General features: G+C 36.4%; 1 protein-coding gene across 1 annotated transcript in view; it reads right to left on the reverse strand.

Annotated features, from left to right (window-relative positions):
- GPR158 (G protein-coupled receptor 158) overlaps window positions 1-20989 on the reverse strand; it is a 452410-nt gene that overhangs the window by 188901 nt on the left and 242520 nt on the right. The window contains 1 exon segment of the mRNA XM_021687154.1: window positions 1540-1742. Within this exon segment, the coding sequence (XP_021542829.1) occupies window positions 1540-1742 (203 nt within the window).

Consider the following 20989-nt stretch of genomic DNA (forward strand, 5'->3'; position numbering starts at 1 on the left):
TTTGAAAAGTTAATAATTCTGGAAATGTTAAATAACATCAACATAGATTAAGACTTTGGTCTAGCAAGAACTGTATCAGTTTTCTTAATATCCAATGTAATATTCTACCCATCATATATCATTAACTACATTTAGCACAGCAATCATTAATGATTCTAATCAAGTAAAATTCATAAAGAACTATCTGTTATCCCCTGTATGAATGAATGACATCATATAGAGAGATTTCAGAGCAGTTTATTAAATAGACCTTTCAACTCTACCTGCTCTACCAGTGACAGGTTTTTTTAAAAAAAAAACATTAAATTTTATCTAGGTAACTGTGGTTAGATATTTCTCAACTCCACTTGCCTCCTACTTTATTATATATACAATTTAACACACATTTTGTTTCAAAAGAAAGACAAGTATTGGTTAAATGAAGAGCAATTTGCCTGTCTGCACTTTCTTGCTGACTTAAAGCTTGATTTTAATTTGTGTTGTATGCTTCTGTTAATGAAACTGTCTATTTAAAATTAACTATTTAAGTCTATGACATTAACATAATGGATACTTTCTCCTAGAATCTCAATAGAGGGGATTTTTTTAATGTTAACTTGAGGCCTTGTAATAGATGCCATTCACAGAGTTGTTTTATTTTTTAAATTTCTAATGGGAACACTTTATGCTTCCAATGAGCTCTGTTATCTAAACCAATCTGTACAACTTTGCTAACATGAAGGGCTCATTTGAATTCAGAAAAGGTGGAAAATTTAGCTTTGTGTTTTTTTCCCAATGGCACAAATAAGTTTCTGAAAGCAACAGAACCACAAATTCTGACAACAACACTGGCTACATATAATTAATTGGGTGACCAACTGAGGACAACTCCCCAGAAAGCTTTGCCCTGAACATTTTACCATTTCATCCACCCCTGACTGAGAAGCATACAAATGTTTATACTACTCTTTGATTTCTCAGAACAGGACCGAAGGACAGGCTCTCTCAAAAGCCATATAAGCTCTTTGTAGGATCACTATTATCCTGGGACACTAATGCAAGACTAAATATAAGTTCATGAATAAATTCATTCTTCAAAGTATCATTACACTTTGAGCACATTTGCTCAAAATAGTCAAGTCCATTTGCTAACTTCAAATATGGTTAAGAGAAATAAAAATGAAATATAATAAATATCAAAAAGCTTTCTAAATATGAAAAAAATTAACAATACTTTGGGTACTGGCAGAATAAGTTCTTCTAGAAACCAAAGAGATATAAAAGAGAGTCCTTTAAGGCAATAAAGTACTCAAGCTTCATGCTAAATAGGGGGAAACATTCTGTAAAAGAAAATGTTATAACAAGACTCCATATTTTTAATCCGTATTTCTCCTGGGAAGCTAAAGAATATAATGTTCATATTCTAGTCTGATTATATTATAGGAAGACTTCTGCTAAATAGAGAGGCAAGCAGGACTTGGAAAAACTCTATTTGCTTGAAAAAAGAAGAGGTCACTTCATAATAAAAAGGAAGTTCATAACCAGGGTACCTGGGTTTACCTTTGCTTTGCGAAAGTGGTAGACCACCAGCATGCTAACGAAGTCGAGCAGCATACACAGGGCTTGGAAGGAGATGATAGCAAGTCGCAAATACTTATCCTCCTGGACAAAGCAGGGGCTGTCATCAGCACAGTAAGGGCAGCCCTCCCTGCAGGGTAGGCAGACATGGGCTTCTTCTGACACATCTTTTGCACTTCCTGAAAGTTCCAAATAAAACCACAGTGTCATTGCACCTCTGAGATAGGTGAGATTGAGTACACAAAACACATCCTCACCTCTTCATTCCTTATCCTTTTTACTAAAGACCTTTTATCAACCTGCTTGCTAAGGGAGAGTTACTTTGCTTTTAGACCTAAACAAAATTCTTTTTATCCTTTTGATTAAAAAAAAAAAGTCATTCAGAGTAATTGAAAAAAATTAGCAAAAATGGAAATAAAACTCCTTAAAGGCAAAGAACAGTTTTCCAATTCTGTCATATCATTACCTACCAATCACCAAATGATACTCTCTATGGCACGAATTATATTCCATAAATATTTGTTAAAGAATCAGGGCAGGTGGGTGGCTCGTTCGGCTGGGCGTCTGCCTTTGGCTCAGGTCATGATCCCAGGGTCCTGGGATCAAGTTCCGCGTCAGGTTCCCTGGTCAGCAGGGAGCCTGCTTCTCCCTCTTCTCCCTGCTCTTGCTCTCACTCTCTCTCAAATAAATAAAATCTTTTAAAAAAAGATTTAACTAGAAGGAAGGATAAGAAAGTTATCTCTTTTCTGTACCAAGTAATACACAACACTTTTGGAACGTCTTGACCTAGATGGCACAGAATCCAAAATGAGGCTTTGATTGCTCCTTAATTCAGCAGGGATCTCATCTACTAAGTTCATTACGTCTAAATTGGTTAAAATGGTACTTAACTGGCAGTTGTTCAGTGTGCAATTGCCTAATGATGGTGCATCCTTTGCCCAGAGTATAATCCATACTTATAGGCCATCATGTAATTTCCCACTTTGCCTATTCATAGGACATTTCCTCACTATTAACTAACTGCTGTTATTGATCCTCCCTTTACTTTTAGATTTTTCTGTCTCAGTTGTCAAACTTAACTTAGCTCTGAAGCTCAGTGGGTGAAGATTTTCTTTAATTGTTGAGTTTAACACTGGAAAATATCCAATTAATAACATATACTAAAAAAAAAAAAAATTTCCTGGGAGGGATGGGGTGGTTGGGTGATGGACACTGGGGAGGGCATGTACTATGATGAGCACTGTGAATTGTGCAAGACTGATGAATCACAGACCTGTACCCCTGAAACAAATAATAATAACCTCTTCTCCAAATACCTTATATGTTAATTAAAAAATTAAAAAAAAACGATTTCCAACTCTGAACTCAATATGAAAGACATTAGTGAATATATACCCAATTTAGTATATAATACAACCACCCAGTTTAGTATATAACACAATCACCCTGTTCAATATGTAACACAACCTTGACTGAATGAGGAATCTGGGAAAGACGTTGCTCTGGTTAACAGCATTTTAATAATACAAAGTTTAAAAGAAAGTATTTATTACTTTCAATTCTTGTTGAAAAGGTTCATATTCTTTCTAAAATGTATTTGTCTTCTCTCCTTCCTTAATAAATAGCAAAAACGTAATTGAATATTTCTTTGATGATTCAGGATATTATGCTGTTTAAGAGTCACTATTCTGTTACACAGTGAAAAGTGTATGAATTTTAGTATCCAGCAGATATGGTTCCCATTCCTAGATAGCTCTGAGATATTAGGCAACTCATTTGACTATTTTGGGTCCTAGTTTACTTATGTATGAAATGTGAACTGTTGTGGGTATTAACCGAGTTAATATTTATAAATTAGAGTGCTTGGTTTTCTCTTCTCCAAATACTGAAGATGCAAAGAGGGAGTTAAAATCCACTGGTGCCTTAAAAAAAAGTATTACTGTTCAAAAACAAGAAAGTTAGAAGGAAGAGCTGAGGTAAAGAGGAAGTAAGTGGGAATAATAAGCTCCATTTTAGAGAAACTAACTTTGAGGTCCAACTCATTGTCCAGCAGTAATATACAATAAGAAATGAGCAATAATACAAGACTGGGGTGTGGGAGAAAGATGAGTCAGAGAAAGAACTTACAGAGAGCTCTGGGAGTGGATAAGGCAATGATTAGGCAATGCGAAGAGTAAGAAGCTAGACAGAAATTTTTACAATGTCACAATAGAAAACTGATTTATTGGAACATGCTGAAATGTGATCAAAGATGATGACTGAGGAAAGGCTATGAGGTATAATGATTATTTTATCTTTCACTGACCTTTTTTTTTTTTTAAAGATTTTATTTATTTATTTGACAGAGAGAGAGATAGCGAGAGAGGGAACTCAAATAGGGAGAGTGGGAGAAGAAGCAGGCTCCCCACCAAGCAGGGAGCCCGAAGTGGGGCTCGATCCCAGGACCCTGGATCATGACCTGAGACAAAGGCAGACACTTCACAACAGCCACTCAGGTGCCCCAATCTTTCACTGACCTTTAAGACAGTGATTTCCAAGGAGTGATAGAGACTGCAACTAGTTTGTCAAGGCTTAAAGAATAAATATGAGATAAATAGAGTATTATTTCAATAAATGTTCCATTGAATGAGAAAAGCAAGAAAATCTCATGGTTAATAGGAATAATGATGAAGTAAAAAAAAAGGATTTTGATTTTGTGTTTTGTTTTCTTCTATTATAGGTAAGATCTGAGCATAGCTGCAGTCTGCAAAAGGAGCCACTAGAAATTAAGGAAGGATATGGGAAGACTGGTAAGAAAAGGATGGGAGAAGTCAGGATTAAAAATAATCAAAAGCACAACTGGAAAAATTAACTCTAAGAATAACTGATGTTTCTGCTCACATTGGAAAGTAGAGGTGGATTAAAGTTTTTTTTTACATGGATGAACTAGAGGGTATTATGCTAAGCAAAATAAATCAGAGAAAGATAATTATCATATGATTTCACTCATATGTGGAATTTAAGAAACAAAACAGAGGATCATAGGGGAGGGGAGGGAAAAATAAAGATGAAATCAGAGAGAGAGACAAAACATAAGAGACTCTTAACTACAGAAAACAAACAGGGCTGCTGGAGGGGAGATGTGGGGGGGATGGGGTAACTGGGTGATGGACATTAAGGAGGGCAAGTGATGTAAAGAGCACTGGGTGTCACATACAAGTGATGAATCACTAAATTCTACCTCTGAAACTAATAACACAGTATATGTTAATTAATTGAATTTAAATAAAATTAATTTTTTAAAAAAGATTTTTTAAAATAATTTTTTTATAAAGGGGAGAAATCAGTTGAAAACTGTTTTGAAATATAGACAAAAGACAATGTGGAAGCCAATCTTGTAAAGTCTTATACTTCTCAACAACTCAGGTTGAGAATGAGGAAGGCCAGTTTTGAGGATGAAGACATGAAAGATTAAAGCAGCAATATTACACAAGATGACTATTTGGGATCACTTGGCAGAAAAAGAATCCATTTAGTGTAAGATGGTATAATTTACTAGGAGATCTATCCAAAATGTTTTTTTTCTTATTTTCTACAATTATCAGTAGCATAGAAATAAATGAGGAGGATAGAGCAGTCGGGGATAGAGAATAAAGGATTGTGACAGTGGCATTACATCACAGGGAAGGAGGGAAAGCCAATACAAGGCTGTAATGGAGGGTAGCTGGGGCTCAATCCTCCAGAGACATCCTGAGTCTGAGTCAATCTGAGGGATTAAAGAGGAAAACATTTCTTCACCATTGACCTTATTCATTGTTCAAGGGTAGACTCCAGAGTCATTAACTCCTGTACAATTTTTGGTTATGCATTCATAAATTTGGAGCAGATTTTTGCATCTTGTGCCATGACTTCAGCGGTGCCCCACGGCAGAAAAGAAATTTAAAAGTGTGGTATGAGGTTCCAGTCTGAAGCAAAGCATAATACAACTGTATTTATGCAAAGCACTCAAAGCTTTCAGGAAATAGAACAATGACTAGAGTAAGACATAAGGCCAAGTGGCATTTGAAGGGATTAAAAACAAGTATCTAATATGGACAAAAACTGGCACAGAAGTCAAAAGCTACAAAGTACAAAAGTCTAGGATACTAAGTAACGATAAATTAACTCTGAGTAGAAAAAGGATAGTCATGTGAGTGAAGTAAAAAGGGGTCATTGCACTGAATAAGATAAAGTTGTCAAGGATTCAGATGGTCTGATGATGGTGACAAAAATGTCAAGACCTCTATGAACAAATACGGAAGACAAAGGTCAGGATTTCCCCTTCTGGTCAGGATTTCCCCTTCTGGCCAAGATGGAAGAATATGGATTGAATTTACCTTCCTATCAGAAAAAATGACAAGAATAGATAAAATATTATAGTTATGGTTTTACAGACTGGACATCTGGCAACAAAGGACAGTAATTCCTAACAAGTGCAAATACTCCTCAATAAACCAAACTACTATAAACAGAATCACAACAAAAGTTAAATTAGTAAAGAAAAAGCATCTATGAAAAGTCTTGGTTTTGTGAAATAGTCCTTCTTAACCAATCTTTGCTTTCTTGCTTAGCTAAATAGGCAGATATTTTCTCATTGGTTTAAGAAGCTCCTACCTGCCTATAAGCCAAGCAGTACATACTATTTACTTTCAATACAAATTAAACTTGAAACTTCACTCATATCTAAATGGTATAATTCTCCTAGATGGTATGAGCTATTTAGTACTTTGAATCACTCAAGCCTGAAAAATACAATTGAACAACATGGGTTTGAAACACATGATCCACTTATACATGGATTTTTTTCAATAAATATATTGAGAAATTTTTGGAGAATTTTGGAAATTTGAAAAAACTAGCGGATAAACTGTGTACCCTAGCAATAGTGAAAAATTAAAGAAAAAGTGGATATGTCATGAATGCATAAAATATATGTAAATACCAGTCTATTTTAACATTTATTATCATAAAACATATACAAATATATTATAAAAACTTAACATTTACAGACCACACACATGGCACCATTTCACAGTTTAGGGAAATGTAAAGAAGTGTAAAGATACAGTATTAAATCATAACTGCTTAAAATTAAATGTAGTAATGCTGTACTACTGTAATAATTTTGTAGCCACCTCCTGTTGCTATTGTGGTGAGCTTCAGCATTGCCAGTATCTGCTTAAAACCCATCGATGCTAATCATCTCTGCATAAGCATTTTGTCACTCCAGTAAATTTGTATTGCATAAAAAGTGATCTTACAGGTTTCTCATGTATTTTTTTATTGTGTTTAGTACAATACTGTAAACCTTGAACAATACCATGAGACCCATGCCATTAGTGATGTTTCCAAGAAGCAGAGAAAACTCATGACATTACAAGAAAAAGGTGAATTGCTTGATATGTACCATAGACTGAGATCTGCAGCTGCAGGGGCCTGCCGTTTCAACATAAAAGAATCCAGTAAGGACCATTGTGGAAAGAAAAGAAAGAAAAGAAAAGAAAGAGAAAGAGAAAGAAAAGAAAGAGAAAGAAAAGAAAAAGGAAATTTGTGAAGATGTTGCTGTAGATATGCCAGCAGGCACAAAAACTGTGCACTTTTTGTGAAATACCTTTTTATCTCATATTGAAAACGCAGCTTTTATGTGGGTGCATGATTGCTATAAGAAAAGCATACCTATGGACACATATGATTTGAAAAAAAGTGAAGTCATTATATGAAAACTTAAAGCAAAAGGAAGGTGAAGGATCTAATGCTGGAGAATTTAATGTCAGCAAAGGATGGTTTGATAATTTTAGAAAGACGTTTGGCTTAAAAAATGTCAAGATAACAAAAGCAGCAGTGTTTGCCAACCAAGAGGCAGCAGATGAGTTCTCGGATGCCTTTAAGAAAATCATTGAACAAAATGGTGCTGGGAAAATTGGACAGTCACATGCAGAAGAATGAAACTCGACCATTCTCTAACACCATTCAAAAGATAAACTCAAAGTGGATGAAAGACCTCAATGTGAAACAGGAATCCATTCAAATCCTAGAGGAGAACATAGGCAGTAACCTCTTTGACATTGCCCACAGCAACTTCTTTCAAGATACATCTCCAAAAGCTAGTGAAACAAAAGCAAAAATGAACTTTTGGGACTTCATCAAGATAAAAAGCTTCTGCACGGCAAAGGAAACAGTCAACGAAACAAAGAGGCAACCCACAAAATGGGAGAAGATATTTGCAAATGACACTACAGATAAAGGGCTGGTATCCAAGATCTATAAAGAACTTCTCAAACTCAACACCCAAAAAAACAAATAATCAAGTCAAAAAGTGGGCAGAAGATATGAAAAGACACTTCTCTGAAGAAGACATACAAATGGCTAACAGACACATGAAAAAATGTTCATCATCATTAGCCATCAGGGAAATCCAAATCAAAACCACATTGAGATACCACCATATACCAGTTAGAATGGCAAAAATGGACAGGGAAAGAAACAACAAATGTTGGAGAGGTTGTGGAGAAAGGGGAACCCTCTTACACTGTTGGTGGGAATGCAAGTTGGTGCAGCCACTTTGGAAAACAGTGTGGAGGTTCCTCAAAAATTTAAAAATAGAGCTACCCTATGACCCAGCAATTGCACTCCTGGGTATTTACCCCAAAGACACAGATGTAGTGAAAAGAAGGGCCACATGCACCCCAATGTTCATAGCAGCAATGTCCACAATAGCCAAACTGTGGAAAGAGCCGAGATGCCCTTCAACAGATGAATGGATAAAGAAGATGGGGTCCATATATACAATGGAATATTACTCAGCCATCAGAAAAGATGAATACCCAACTTTTACATCAACATGGATGGGACTGGAGGAGATTATGCTAAGTGAAATAAGTCAAGCAGAGAAAGTCAATTATCATATGGTTTCACTTATTTGTGGAACATAAGGAATAACATGGAGGACATTAGGGGAAGGAAGGGAAAAATGGGGAGGGGAAATTGGAGGGACAGATGAACCATGAGAGACTATGGACCTGAGAAACAAACAGGGTTTTAGAGGGGAGGGGGGAGGGGGGATTGGTTAGCCCTGTGATGGGCATTAAGGAGGGCACATACTACATGGAGCACTGGGTGTTATACGAAAACAATGGATCGTGGATCACCACATCAAAAACCAATGATGTATTGTATGGTGACTAACATAATAAAATTAAAAAAAAAATCATTGAACAGGTTTTTAATGCAGATGGGGTGGGGGGAGGAATGCCACAAAGGACATTTATTAATAAGGAAGAAAAGTGAGTACCAGGATTTAAGGCAGAAGAGGATAGGCTAACTCTGCTGTTTTGTGCAAATGTAGTCAGGTTTATGATCAGGACTGCCCTTATCTATACAGCTACTTGTAGGGAAAAGATAAACACCAGCTGTCAGTCTTTTGTTTTACAACAAGAAGGCCTGCACTAAAAGAACCCATTTTCTGGATTGGTTCCATCAATGCTGTGTTCCTGAAGTCAGGAAGTACTTTTCCAGTAAAATACTGCCTATTAAAGTTCTTTTGATACTGGACAATGCCCTGGCCAGCCAGAACCCCATGAATTCAACACTGAAGGCATGAAAAATTTCTACTTGTCCCCAAACACAATGTCTCTAAGTCAGCCTCTAGATCAGATGCCATAAGGACCTTTAAGGCTCATTACATGGTAGTCTATGAAAATGATTGTCATGGCTATGAAAGAGAACCACAATGGAGTATTACTCAGCCATGAGAAAGGATGAATATTTACCATTTACATCGACATGGATGGAAGTGGAGGGTATTATGCTGAGTGAAATAAGTCAGTGAAAGACAATATGGTTTCATTCATACGTGGAATATAAGAAATTGTGTAGAGGATCATAGGGGAAGGGAGGGGAAAACTGAATAGGAAGAAATCAGAGAGGGAGACAAATCATGAGAGACTCAATTACAGGAAACAAACTGAGGGTTGCTGGAGGGGAAGTTGGTGGAAGGATGGGGTAATTGGGTGATGGGCATTAAGGAGGGCATGTGATGTGATGAGCACTGGGTATTCTATGCAACCGATGAATTACTGAACTCTACAACTGAAACTAATGATGTATTACTGTATGTTGGCTAATTGAATATAAATTAAAAAAAAGAGAGAGAACCACAATAGAGAGATCATAAAGGTCTAGAAGGATTACACCACTGAGGATGCCATCATTATTACAGAAAAAGCAATGAAAGCCATCAAGGCCAAAACTAAATTCCTACAGAAAAAAAACCTGTGACAAATGTTGTACATAACTTCACAGGATTTACAACAGAGCCATGGCAAAAAATGTGTGTGTGGGGGGGTAAAGGGTAATATGGATCTTGGGAGAAATTTAAGAGTTAATAGATACCACAGCAGAGGAACTGACAGAAGACCACCTGATAGAGATGAGTGCTTCCAAACCAGTGCCAGATGATGAGGAAGAAGAGGTAGAAGAAGCAGTATCAGAAAACAAATTGACATTAGACAATCTGGCAGAAGGGTTCTGATTATTCAAGACTGCTTTAACTTCTTTTACAGCATGAACCATTCTATGATACAGGCACTAAAACTAAAGCAAATGATGGTAGAAGGATTGGTACCATATAGAAACATTTTTAGAGAAATGAAAAAATAAATGTATTTCTGTAAAATTACAGCAAGAGTGCCTGATTCTCTTGTCTCCTCTTCCATCTGTACCAACCCTAAGACAGTAAGACAAACCCCTCTTCCCCCTCCTCCTCCACAACCTATTCAACATGGAAACAATGAGGATGAAGACCTTTATGATGATCTACTTCCACTTAATGAATAGTAATGAATAAGAATCATGCCATACAGTTAATAAACTTATTTTTGTGCATGTATGCCTCTTCATGTGAAAATCTATCTGTCAAGCAAGAACTGTATGAGACATTTCTGTGTCATCATCACCATCCTCGCTTAAGCATTCATTGTGTAGAACATCCTGTGCAAGACATGTATGGAACTGGAGAAGCTATCCTTCCAAAGACATGCAGTAAGTGATATTTAATATAAAATTAATAATGTGTTAGCTTTCTTACTGTTTTATTACTTGGCTTTCAAAGAATTATGTTACCATATACTATGCCTCTCTCTCTCATAATTGGAGAAACTGTGTTTGGCCTATCATCACAAGTGTTTTTCTAAAAATGTAACAATGTTTCCAATACTATATTAAGAAGATGAATGTAATACTGTATGTCCTAAAATTTTTTTCTTATTTATTTATTTATTTTTTAGAAAGAAAGAGAGAGGAGGGGGAGAGGGAGAGAGAATCTCCATCAGACTATGCACTGAGCATGGAGACCGACACCGGGCTTGATCCCAAAACCCTGAGATCATAACCCGAACCAAAACCAAGAGTTGGATGCCTAACTGACTGCACCACCCAGGCGCCCCTGTATGCCATAAAAATGTTATAATGATTCATTCATTAGCATACAGGGTAGGCTATCATGAAGCAACTGTATTGATTACACGAGGTTACTATAAAGTAATCATATTGCTGCTTCTTTATCAATGCATGAATTGTAATACCTATAAATATGAATTTCTTTTCCACATTATCTTTTCATTTTTGAGGTCTACTGTTAGTAATACATATTACATCTACAGTGTCTTTTGGCTTAAAAGATAATATTGAGGTAGGTAATGACAGATGATTCATCTTGAAAACAGATGACATAAACTTATGGTACCGATAACTATATCACAATAGTGTAAATGTATTTTCTCTTCCTTATGATTTTCTTAATAACATTTTTTCTCTAGCTTGCTTTATTGTAATAATAACTTACAGTATATAATACATATACAAAATATGTGTTAATCAACTCTATAGTATTGGTAGGCCTTATAGTCAACAGTAGGCTGTTAGTAGTGAAGTTTCGGGGGAATCAGGAGTTATACATGGATTTTTCACTGTGCAGGGGATTGGCACTCCAAACCCCCATGTTGTTCAAAGGGTCAAATGCATTGCAGAATGCATTTGTGAACAAAACAGTGAACAAAACAAAGATCTCTGTGCCTGTGGAATTTATGTTCTACTAAGGAAAATAGACACAACCAATCAACATAACAGGTAAATAACACTATATGTAAAACTGAGAAGTGCCAAGAGGAAAAATGAGTAGAGCAAGGTCAGGGGAATCAGATGTACTGGAGGTGGGAGCTGCAATTTTAAGTAAGTAGTTAAGGTAGGTCTCATTCTAAAGGTGATTATCAGAGCAAAGATTTGAAGGAGATAAGAGTTATCCATTCTGATTTCAGAGCATGTTGGGGGACTTCTCCAGAAATGAGGGAGCTGGCAGTTGCCATTTTCCTACCCTGCCTCCCAGCATACACATAGAGCCACCTGCAGGAAGTGGTGCTCCAGACACTTGCTATCTAACCTGCTAGCAGTGCACCTAAGGACTTGTATACTCCAAGCCTGCTAGCCTCAGCCCTGGGCTCAGGGCAAATTTTGTTAGCATATAAGCCTCACTCAGCTGCCAGATGCACAGCTGCCACTGCATGCCAAACCTACCCAATATGATGCACCCCCAGCCACCTTGGCCCTTAGCTGGTGCATCATTTCAGGGGATCTGACCTAGGACAAGTGGCCCAATGCAAATTTTGCTAACACCCCTGCCCCGCTCCCAAGTTCCTTGGCAGGCATGCCCCCCTGAGAGGCTGGGTCCCACTAACACCACAGAGAATAAGCACAGCCCATAAGAGGTAGAGAGTCAGTGCAGATGACTTCACTTAAAGAAAAAGTGACTCAGACACAACAGCAGGGCATAAGCAACACACACAGGATACTCTCCTAAGTGCCAGGTTCTGAGAACAGTGGACACTGCACTGCAGGGCACTCCAGGGACTCTTCTTCATAAAGTCACTACTTTCAAGAGCAGACGACATAGCTGACTTTCTTAACATACAGAAACAGACACAGAGAGGCAGAAAAAATGAGGAGATAGAAAAGTTTATCCCCAATGAAAGAACAGGACAAGGTCATGGCCAAAGATCTAAGTGAAATAGATATAAGTAACATGCCTGATAGAGAATTTAAAGCAATGATCATTAGGATATTCACTGGACTTGAGAAAAGTATGGAAGACACTACTGAGACCCTTAACACAGAGATAAGGAATAACATAGCAGAGATAAAGGACTCAATAAATGAAATGAAAAACACACTGATGGAATGAACATCACAATGGAAGAAGCAGGGGAATGAATTAGTGACCTAGAAGACAGAATGATGGAAAGTAATCAAGATGAAGTACAGAAAAAAGAAGTATGTAAAACAAGAATAGACTTAGGGAACTCAGATTCCATCAAACATAATAACATTTGTATTATAGGGGTCACAGAATAAGAAGAGGAAGAAAAGGAAGCAGAAAATTTATTTGAAGAAATAATTGCTGAAAACTTCCCTAATCTGGGAAAGGAAACAGACAGCCAGATCCAGGAGGCACAGAGAACTCTCATCAAAATCAACAAAAGCAGATCCACACCAAGACATACTATAATTAAATTTGCAAAACATAATAATAAAGAAAAAATTTTAAAGCAGCAAGACAAAAGAAATAAGTAATTTACAAGAGAAAACCCATAGGGCTAGCTGGACATTTCTCAACAAAAACGTGGCAAGCCAGAAAGGAGTGGCCTGATATACTCAAAGTGCTGACTGAGAAAAATCTGCAGCCAAGAATACTCTATCCAGCAAGGCTATCATTCAGACTGGACAGAGAGATAGAGAGTTTCCCAGACAAACAAAAACTAAAGGAGTTCATGACCACTAAACCAGCCCTGTGAGAAATATTAAAGGGGACTCTGAGTGGAAAGGAAAGACCAAATGTGACAGTATGAAGGTAGGAAACACAAAGCAGTAAAAATATTTCTGTAAAAAAATCAGTCCCCAGGTACTGACAAAAAAGGGATATAAAATATAATAACACATACATAAAACGTGGGGAGGAGAGGAGAAAAGAACGGGCTCAAACTTAAACGACCATCAACTTAATATAGACTTCTATATGCAGAAGAGGTTATATATAAAACTAATGGTAATCATATATTAAAAACCACTAATAAATATGCAAAGTATAACGAGAAAGAAATGCAAATATATCATTAATGAAAATCAGCAAACCATGAAACAGAGAAAGACAAGAAATGGTCAAAGAAAATCTCCAGAAAAAGAAAACAAACAAGTAATAAAATGGCAATAAATATATACCTATCAATAATTATTCTGAGTGTAAATGGACTACATGTTCCAATCAAAAGACACAGGGTGACAGAATGGATTAAAAAAAAAAAAGACCTATCCATATGCTGCTTATAAGAGACTCATTTAGACATAAAGGCAACTGCAGATTGAAAATGGGGAGATGGAGAAACATCTATTATGTAAATGGATGTCAAAAGAAAGCTGGAGTAGCAATACTTATATCGGACTAAACAGACTTTAAAACAAAGACTGTAACAAGAGACAAAGGAGGACACTATATAATAATAAAGAAGATATAATAATTGTAAACATTTATGCATCCAAATACATAAAACAGTTAATAACAAACCTAAAGGAACGAATCAATAATATAATGAGAGTGGGGAACTTTAACACCACACTTACATCAATGGACAGATCATCTAAACAGAAAATCAACAAGGAAACAATGGCTTTGAATGACACACTGGACCAGATGGATTTAACAGACATATTCAGGACATTCCATCCTAAAACAGCAGAATACACATTCTTTTCAATGGAACATGAAATGAACATGGAACATTCTCCAGAATAGATCACATATTAGCCCACAAAACAAGCCTCAACAAATTCAAGAAGATTGAAATCACAATGTTATGAAACTAGAAGTCAACCACAAGAAAAAATTTGGAAAGACCAAAAATACCTGGAGGTTAAATAACATGCTACTAAACAATGAATGGATTAACTAGGAAATAAAAGGGAAAATGTGAAAGTGCATGTTACAAGAAAACAATGAATCGTGGATCACTACATCAAAAACTAATGATGGGGTTTTCCACATAAAGTATCATATCATCTGCAAAGAGTGAGAGTTTGACTTCTTCTTTGCTGATTTGGATGCCTTTTATTTCTTTTTGTTGTCTGATTGCTGTGGCTAGGACTTCCAATACTGGGGAGGGTATGTGCTCTGGTAAGCGCTGTGAATTGTGCAAGACTGTTGAATCTCAGATCTGTACCTCTGAAACAAATAATGCTATATATATGTTAAGAAAAAAAAAAGAAGAAGAAGAAGGTAGCGGGAGGGGAAGAATGAAGCGGGGAAAATCGGAGGGGTAGACGAACCATGAGAGACGATGGACTCTGAAAAACAAACTGAGGGTTCTAGATGGGAGGGGGGTGGGAGGATGGGTTAGCCTGGTGGTGGGTATTGAGGAGGGCACATTCTGCATGGAGCACTGGGTGTTATGTACAAACAATGAATCATGGAACACTTCATCTGAAACTAATGATGTAATGTATGGGGATTAACATAAGAATAAAAAAAAACTAATGATGTATTATATGGTGACTAACATAACATAATAAAATAAAATTAAAAAAAAAAGAAAAACAAACAAACAAAAAGTACATGGGAAAAAATGAAAATGAAAACATGATGGTCCAAAATCTTTGGGATACAGCAAAAGCAGTTCTAAGAGGGAAGTTTATAGCAACAGGCCTACCTCAAGAAGCAAGAAAAATCTCAAACAACTTAACCTTATACCTAAAGAGACTAAAAAAAGAATAACAAACAAAACCTAAAATCAGCAGCTTCATTAAGGAAAGAATAAAGACTAGAGCAGAAATAAAAACTAAAAAAACATTAGAACCAATCAATGAAACCAGGAGCTGGTTCTTTGAAAAGATCAATAAGATTGATAAACCTTTAGCCAGACTTATCAAGAAAAAAAAAAGAGAGAGGACTCAAATAAATAAATCACAAATGAGAGAGGAGAAATAACACAATAGAAATACAATTATGAAATAATATGAAAAACTATATGTCAACAAACTGGACAACCTAGAAGAAATGAGTAAAATCCTAGAAACATGTAAACTACCAAACTTGAAACAGGAAGAAATAGAAAAGTTGAACAGGCCAATAACCATCAAAGAAATTGAATCAATAATCAAAAAACCCCAAAAAACAAAAGTCCAGGACCAGATGGCTTCATAGACGAATTCTACCAAACATTTAAAGAAGGGTTAATACCTAATCTTCTCAAAATATTCCAAAAACAGAAAAGGAAGAAAACTTCCAAATTCATTCTATGAGCCCAGCATTATCCTGATACCAAAACCAGATAAAGACACCATTAAAAGGAGAACTACAGGCTGATATCCCTGATGACCACAGACGCAAAAATCCTTAATAAAATACTAGCAAACCGAATTCAACAATATATTAAAAAAATCATTTGCCACAATCATGTAGGATTTATTCTGGCTTGCAAGGGTGGTTCAATGTTCACAAATCAATGTGATATATCACATCAATAAGAAAAAGGGTAAGAACCATATGATCATTTCAGTAGGTGCAGAAAAAGCATTTGACAAAATACAGCATCCATTTGTAAAAATCCTCAACAAAGTAGCTTTAGAGGGAACATACCTCAAATTAATAAAGGCCACGTACGAAAAACCCACAACTAACATCATCCTTAATGCAGAAAAACTGAGAACTTTTCCCCTAAGATCAGGAACAAGACAGGAATGTCCACTCTCACACTTTTATTCAACATAGTACTGGAAGTCCTAGCCACAGCAATCAGACAACAAAAAGAAATAAAAGGTATTCAAATCAGCAAGGAAGAAATAAAATTTTCACTATTTGCAGATGACATGATACTCTATATAGGAAACCTGAAAGACTCCACCAAAAAACTGCTAGAACTGATGCACAAATTCAGTAAAGTCACAGGATAAAAAATCAACATACAGAAATCTGTTGCATTTCTATACACCAATAATGAAGCAGGAGAAAGAAATTAAGAAAACAATCCCATTTACATTTGTACCAAAAATAGTAAGATATCTAGGAATAAACCTAACCAAAGGGATGAAAGACTTGTACTGTGAAAACTATAAAACACTGATGAAAGAAACTGAAAATGACACAAAGAAATGGAAAGACATCCCATGCTTATGGACTGGAAGAACAAATATTTTTATTTTTATTTATTTATTTTTTTAAAGATTTTTTTTATTTGACAGGGAGAGACACAGTGAGAGAGGGAACACAAACAGGGGGAGTGGGTGAGGGAGAAGCAGGCTTCCTGCCGAGCAGGGAGCCCAATGAGGGGCTCGATCCCAGGACCCTGGGATCATGACCTGAGCCGAAGGCAGACACTTAATGGCTGAGCCACCCAGGCGCCCCAAGAACAAATATTTTTAAAATGTCCATGCTACACAAAGCAATCTACACATTTAATGGTATCCCATCAAAATACCAACAACATTTTTCACAGAGCTAGAATAAACAATCCTAAAATTTGTATGGAACCACAAGACCCCAAATAGCCAAAGCAATCTTGAAAAAGAAAACCAAAGCTGGAGGCATCACAATTCCAAACTTCGAAGTTATATTACAAGCTGTAGTAATCAAAACCATATGGTACTGGCACAAAAATAGACACAGAGATCAATGAAACAGAATACAAAACCCAGAAATAAATCCTCAACTACATGGTGAATCTTCTACAATGGTGTTGGGAAAACTGGACAGCCACATGCAAAAGAATGCAACTGAACCACTTTCTTACACCATACACAAAAATAAATTTAAAATCAATGAAAGACCTCAATGTGAGACAGGAAACCAGAAATATGCTAGAGGAGAACACTGGCAATAACCTCTTTGACATCCGCCATAGCAACTTCTTTCTACATATGTCTCCTGAGGCAAGGGAAACAAAAGCAAAAAAGCTTTTGCACAGTGAAAAAAAATCAACAAAACTAAAAGACAACCTACAGAATGGGAGAAGATATTTGCAAATGACATATCCACTAAAGGGCTAATATCCAAAATATATAAAGAACTTATAAAACTCAACACCCAAAAACCATATAATCCAATTTAAAAATGGGCAGAAGAGATAAACAGACATTTCTCCAAAGAAGATATACAGATGGCCAACAGACACATGAAAAGATGCTCAACATCACTAATCATCGGGGAACAGCAAATCAAAATCACAATGAGATATCACCTCGGGGCGCCTGGGTGGCTCAGTCGTTAAGCGGCTGCCTTCGGCTCGGGTCATGATCCCAGGGTCCTGGGATCGAGTCCCACATCGGGCTCCCTGCTCGGCAGGAAGCCTGCTTCTCCCTCTCCCACTCCCCCTGCTTGTGTTCCCTCTCTCGCTGTGTCTCTCTCTGTCAGATAAATTAAAAAAAAAAAAAGAGAGATATCACCTCATACCTATGAGAATGGTTCACATCAACAAAACAAAAAAACCACAGGTGTTGTTGAGGATGTGGAGAAAAAGGAACAATCCTGCAATGTTGGTAGGAATACCAACTGGGACAGCCACTCTGGAAAACAGTATGGAGGTTCCTTAAAAAGCTAAAAATAGGGGTGCCTAGGTGGCCCAGTTAGTTAAGCATCCGACTCTTGATTTGTGTTCAGGTCATGATCTCAGGGTTGTGCAATCAAGACCTGCATTGGGCTCTACACTGGCATGGAGCCTGCCTAAGGTTCTCCCTCTCCCTCTTCTTCTTATTCCTCCTCCCCCTCTAAAAAAAAGTTAAAAATAGAACTATCCTATTGCAATCCAGCAACTGCACTATGAGGTATTTACCCAAAGAATACAAAAACATAATTCAAAGGGACACATGCACCCTGATGTTTATACCAGCATTATTTACAATAGCCAAATCATGAAAACAGCCCAAGTGTCCATGGATTGATGAATGGATAAAGAAGATGTGAGATACAGACAATGAATGTGAGATATATATAATAAATGTGAGCTATATATAGTGAATGTGAGATATATATAATGAAATATTACTCAGCCAGGAAAAAGAATAAAATCTTGCCATTTGCAATGATATGGATGGAGCTAGAGTATAATGCTAAGTGAAATAAGTCAGTCAGAGAAAGACAAATACCATTTGATTTCACTCATATGTGGAATTTAAGAAACAAAACAAACGAGCAAAGGGAAAAACAGAAAGAGAGACAGACAGACAGACAAACCAAGAAACAGACTCTCAAGTATAGAGAACTGATGGTTACTAGAGGGGAGGTGTGTGGGCAATGGGTTAAATAGGTGATGGGGGTTAAGGAGGGTACTTGTGATGAGCACAGGGTGACGTGGAAGTGTTAAATCACTATATTGTACACCTGAAACTAATGTAACACTGTATGTTAACTAATTGGAAGTACAGAACTTTAAAATAAGGAATACATTCTTTCTGAAATTTATTGTGTATTACATTTATATAATTAACAAAAATTAGCCTCTCTTCCATCCTTCTTTCTCTTACCAGAAAAGCTTATTCCTAAATGTCTTATTCCTTAGACATCATTTCTGTATTATGATAGAGACATAATTCTTTCACTAGTCCAATTTTGTTGCTCATCTTTATTTCCTAATTACGGTCCCCTCTACATTGATATATTTTGTTATTCACATAAATAAAGGTTCTTTCACAGTGATCGTAATGTCTCCCAATCCTGATTTACTGGGAAGACTGAGTTACTTGTCTATATTCAACCTATTGCAACCTACTGAATGCAAGGTAGCATTGAGGAACACAATCATCTCAGACAGTACTGTTGAACAGTCCATTCCTGCTGTCCAAAGCTGGACTTAAACTTATCTACTCTCTCCCATTATTCTCTTCACCAACCTATTATCCAGATCTACACCAACATAGAGGACTTTTCATGCCTCTGGCTCTGTTCACTTCTCTTCCTGATGCTCCAAGTCCTTGTGACTATGCTTATCTGCCTGTGTTCTTCTAACTCTGCCTATGGCTAAAGTTCTACAGATGTATATGCTGTACCCAAATAAGCTGTGAGAGCAATAAGAATAGGACAATCATTTTATATTTTCCAACCTAGATTAATATTACAAAAGATCCAGTATACTGGGCCATAAAATACAATCAGGAGTGCAAGACATACAACAGAAAAAGCTCATACACTGCATTATCTTCCCCAGGTAAGGCTGAAATAAGTTACAGGTATTATGTCTACTAACATAGTAGCAGCTAGATTTAAGGCTGGAAATTGACAAGTCCAAACCATTCTGTATTTCTTCATATAGGTAATACTAAATTATGTTGGTTAGACGAATGCTTCAATATTTGTGGATAAAAGCAATTTGTTAGAAAATAAATTATGATCACATTTTATTCTTTGTTCTCAGAAGTATCAGAAGATCAACCCACAAATGTTGAATAGTGAAGTGCTTTCATGAGAAATTTCCTCTTTAATAAATGTCTTAACTTTATTTGAATATGAAAAATCATGAGGTTCTGTAAGGGACACAAAGTGGTAAAATGGAGAGAAAGAAAAACCACAAGTCAGAGACCCGATTTCTAAAGTGCAAAAAAGCTATTATTACAGATAGAACTTTCTACATTTGGTACTTCCTATAGGACTCAAAGCATGATTAAATAATCTTCTGGTTCCAAAAACATGTTATCAATTTATGCTGAAGTTCTCTATCCAGGACAAGGGAATATATGCAGCTAGTAGAAATCATACTACTACTAAATAATAATAATGGGCTTTTTGTTAATTTACTAAATGGTACCTTAATTTATGATGGCTTAAAAATTTAAGTTCCTAGAGGACAGGGGTCATGATTTATATCTCTTTATTCACTCAGCACTGAACACAGTATTTTATACATATTGAATACTCAGCAAATAATTGCTAATGATGAAAGTGCTCTTCCAAAATGAATAAATGCAATACAAGTGTATAGCTGAAAATATTCAACCCAACAAATCTTCAGGCTCTCAAATCATTTATGCTTAAGAATTCATTCAAAATGGTATTTTTCAAAATGCTAGACACAAATTGGAAAAATATGTTGGGAATAGGAGTTATTACAGGTGTCTTTGGAACGTATGGAAAGTGTGTTTAGAAATCATCTTGGAGGATAATTTGATTTGGGAATCTCAGTTCTGAGCAACTTAAAAACATCCTCCATGCACAGAATCCCAATCTGCTTTGCTAAAGCTTAAAAATGAAGATAACACCTGGAACTTTCAGATAAAACAAATGCTTCCTGAAGACAAATGACAAATATGAAGAGCTATGAGCTTTGGCAATCGATAGCAGCTTTTCAGCTCATTATATGGATGATCAAGTATGCTGCCTTGAGCAAAA

This window comes from Neomonachus schauinslandi, chromosome 5 (assembly GCF_002201575.2).
Source record: "Neomonachus schauinslandi chromosome 5, ASM220157v2, whole genome shotgun sequence".
NCBI lineage: Eukaryota > Metazoa > Chordata > Mammalia > Carnivora > Phocidae > Neomonachus > Neomonachus schauinslandi.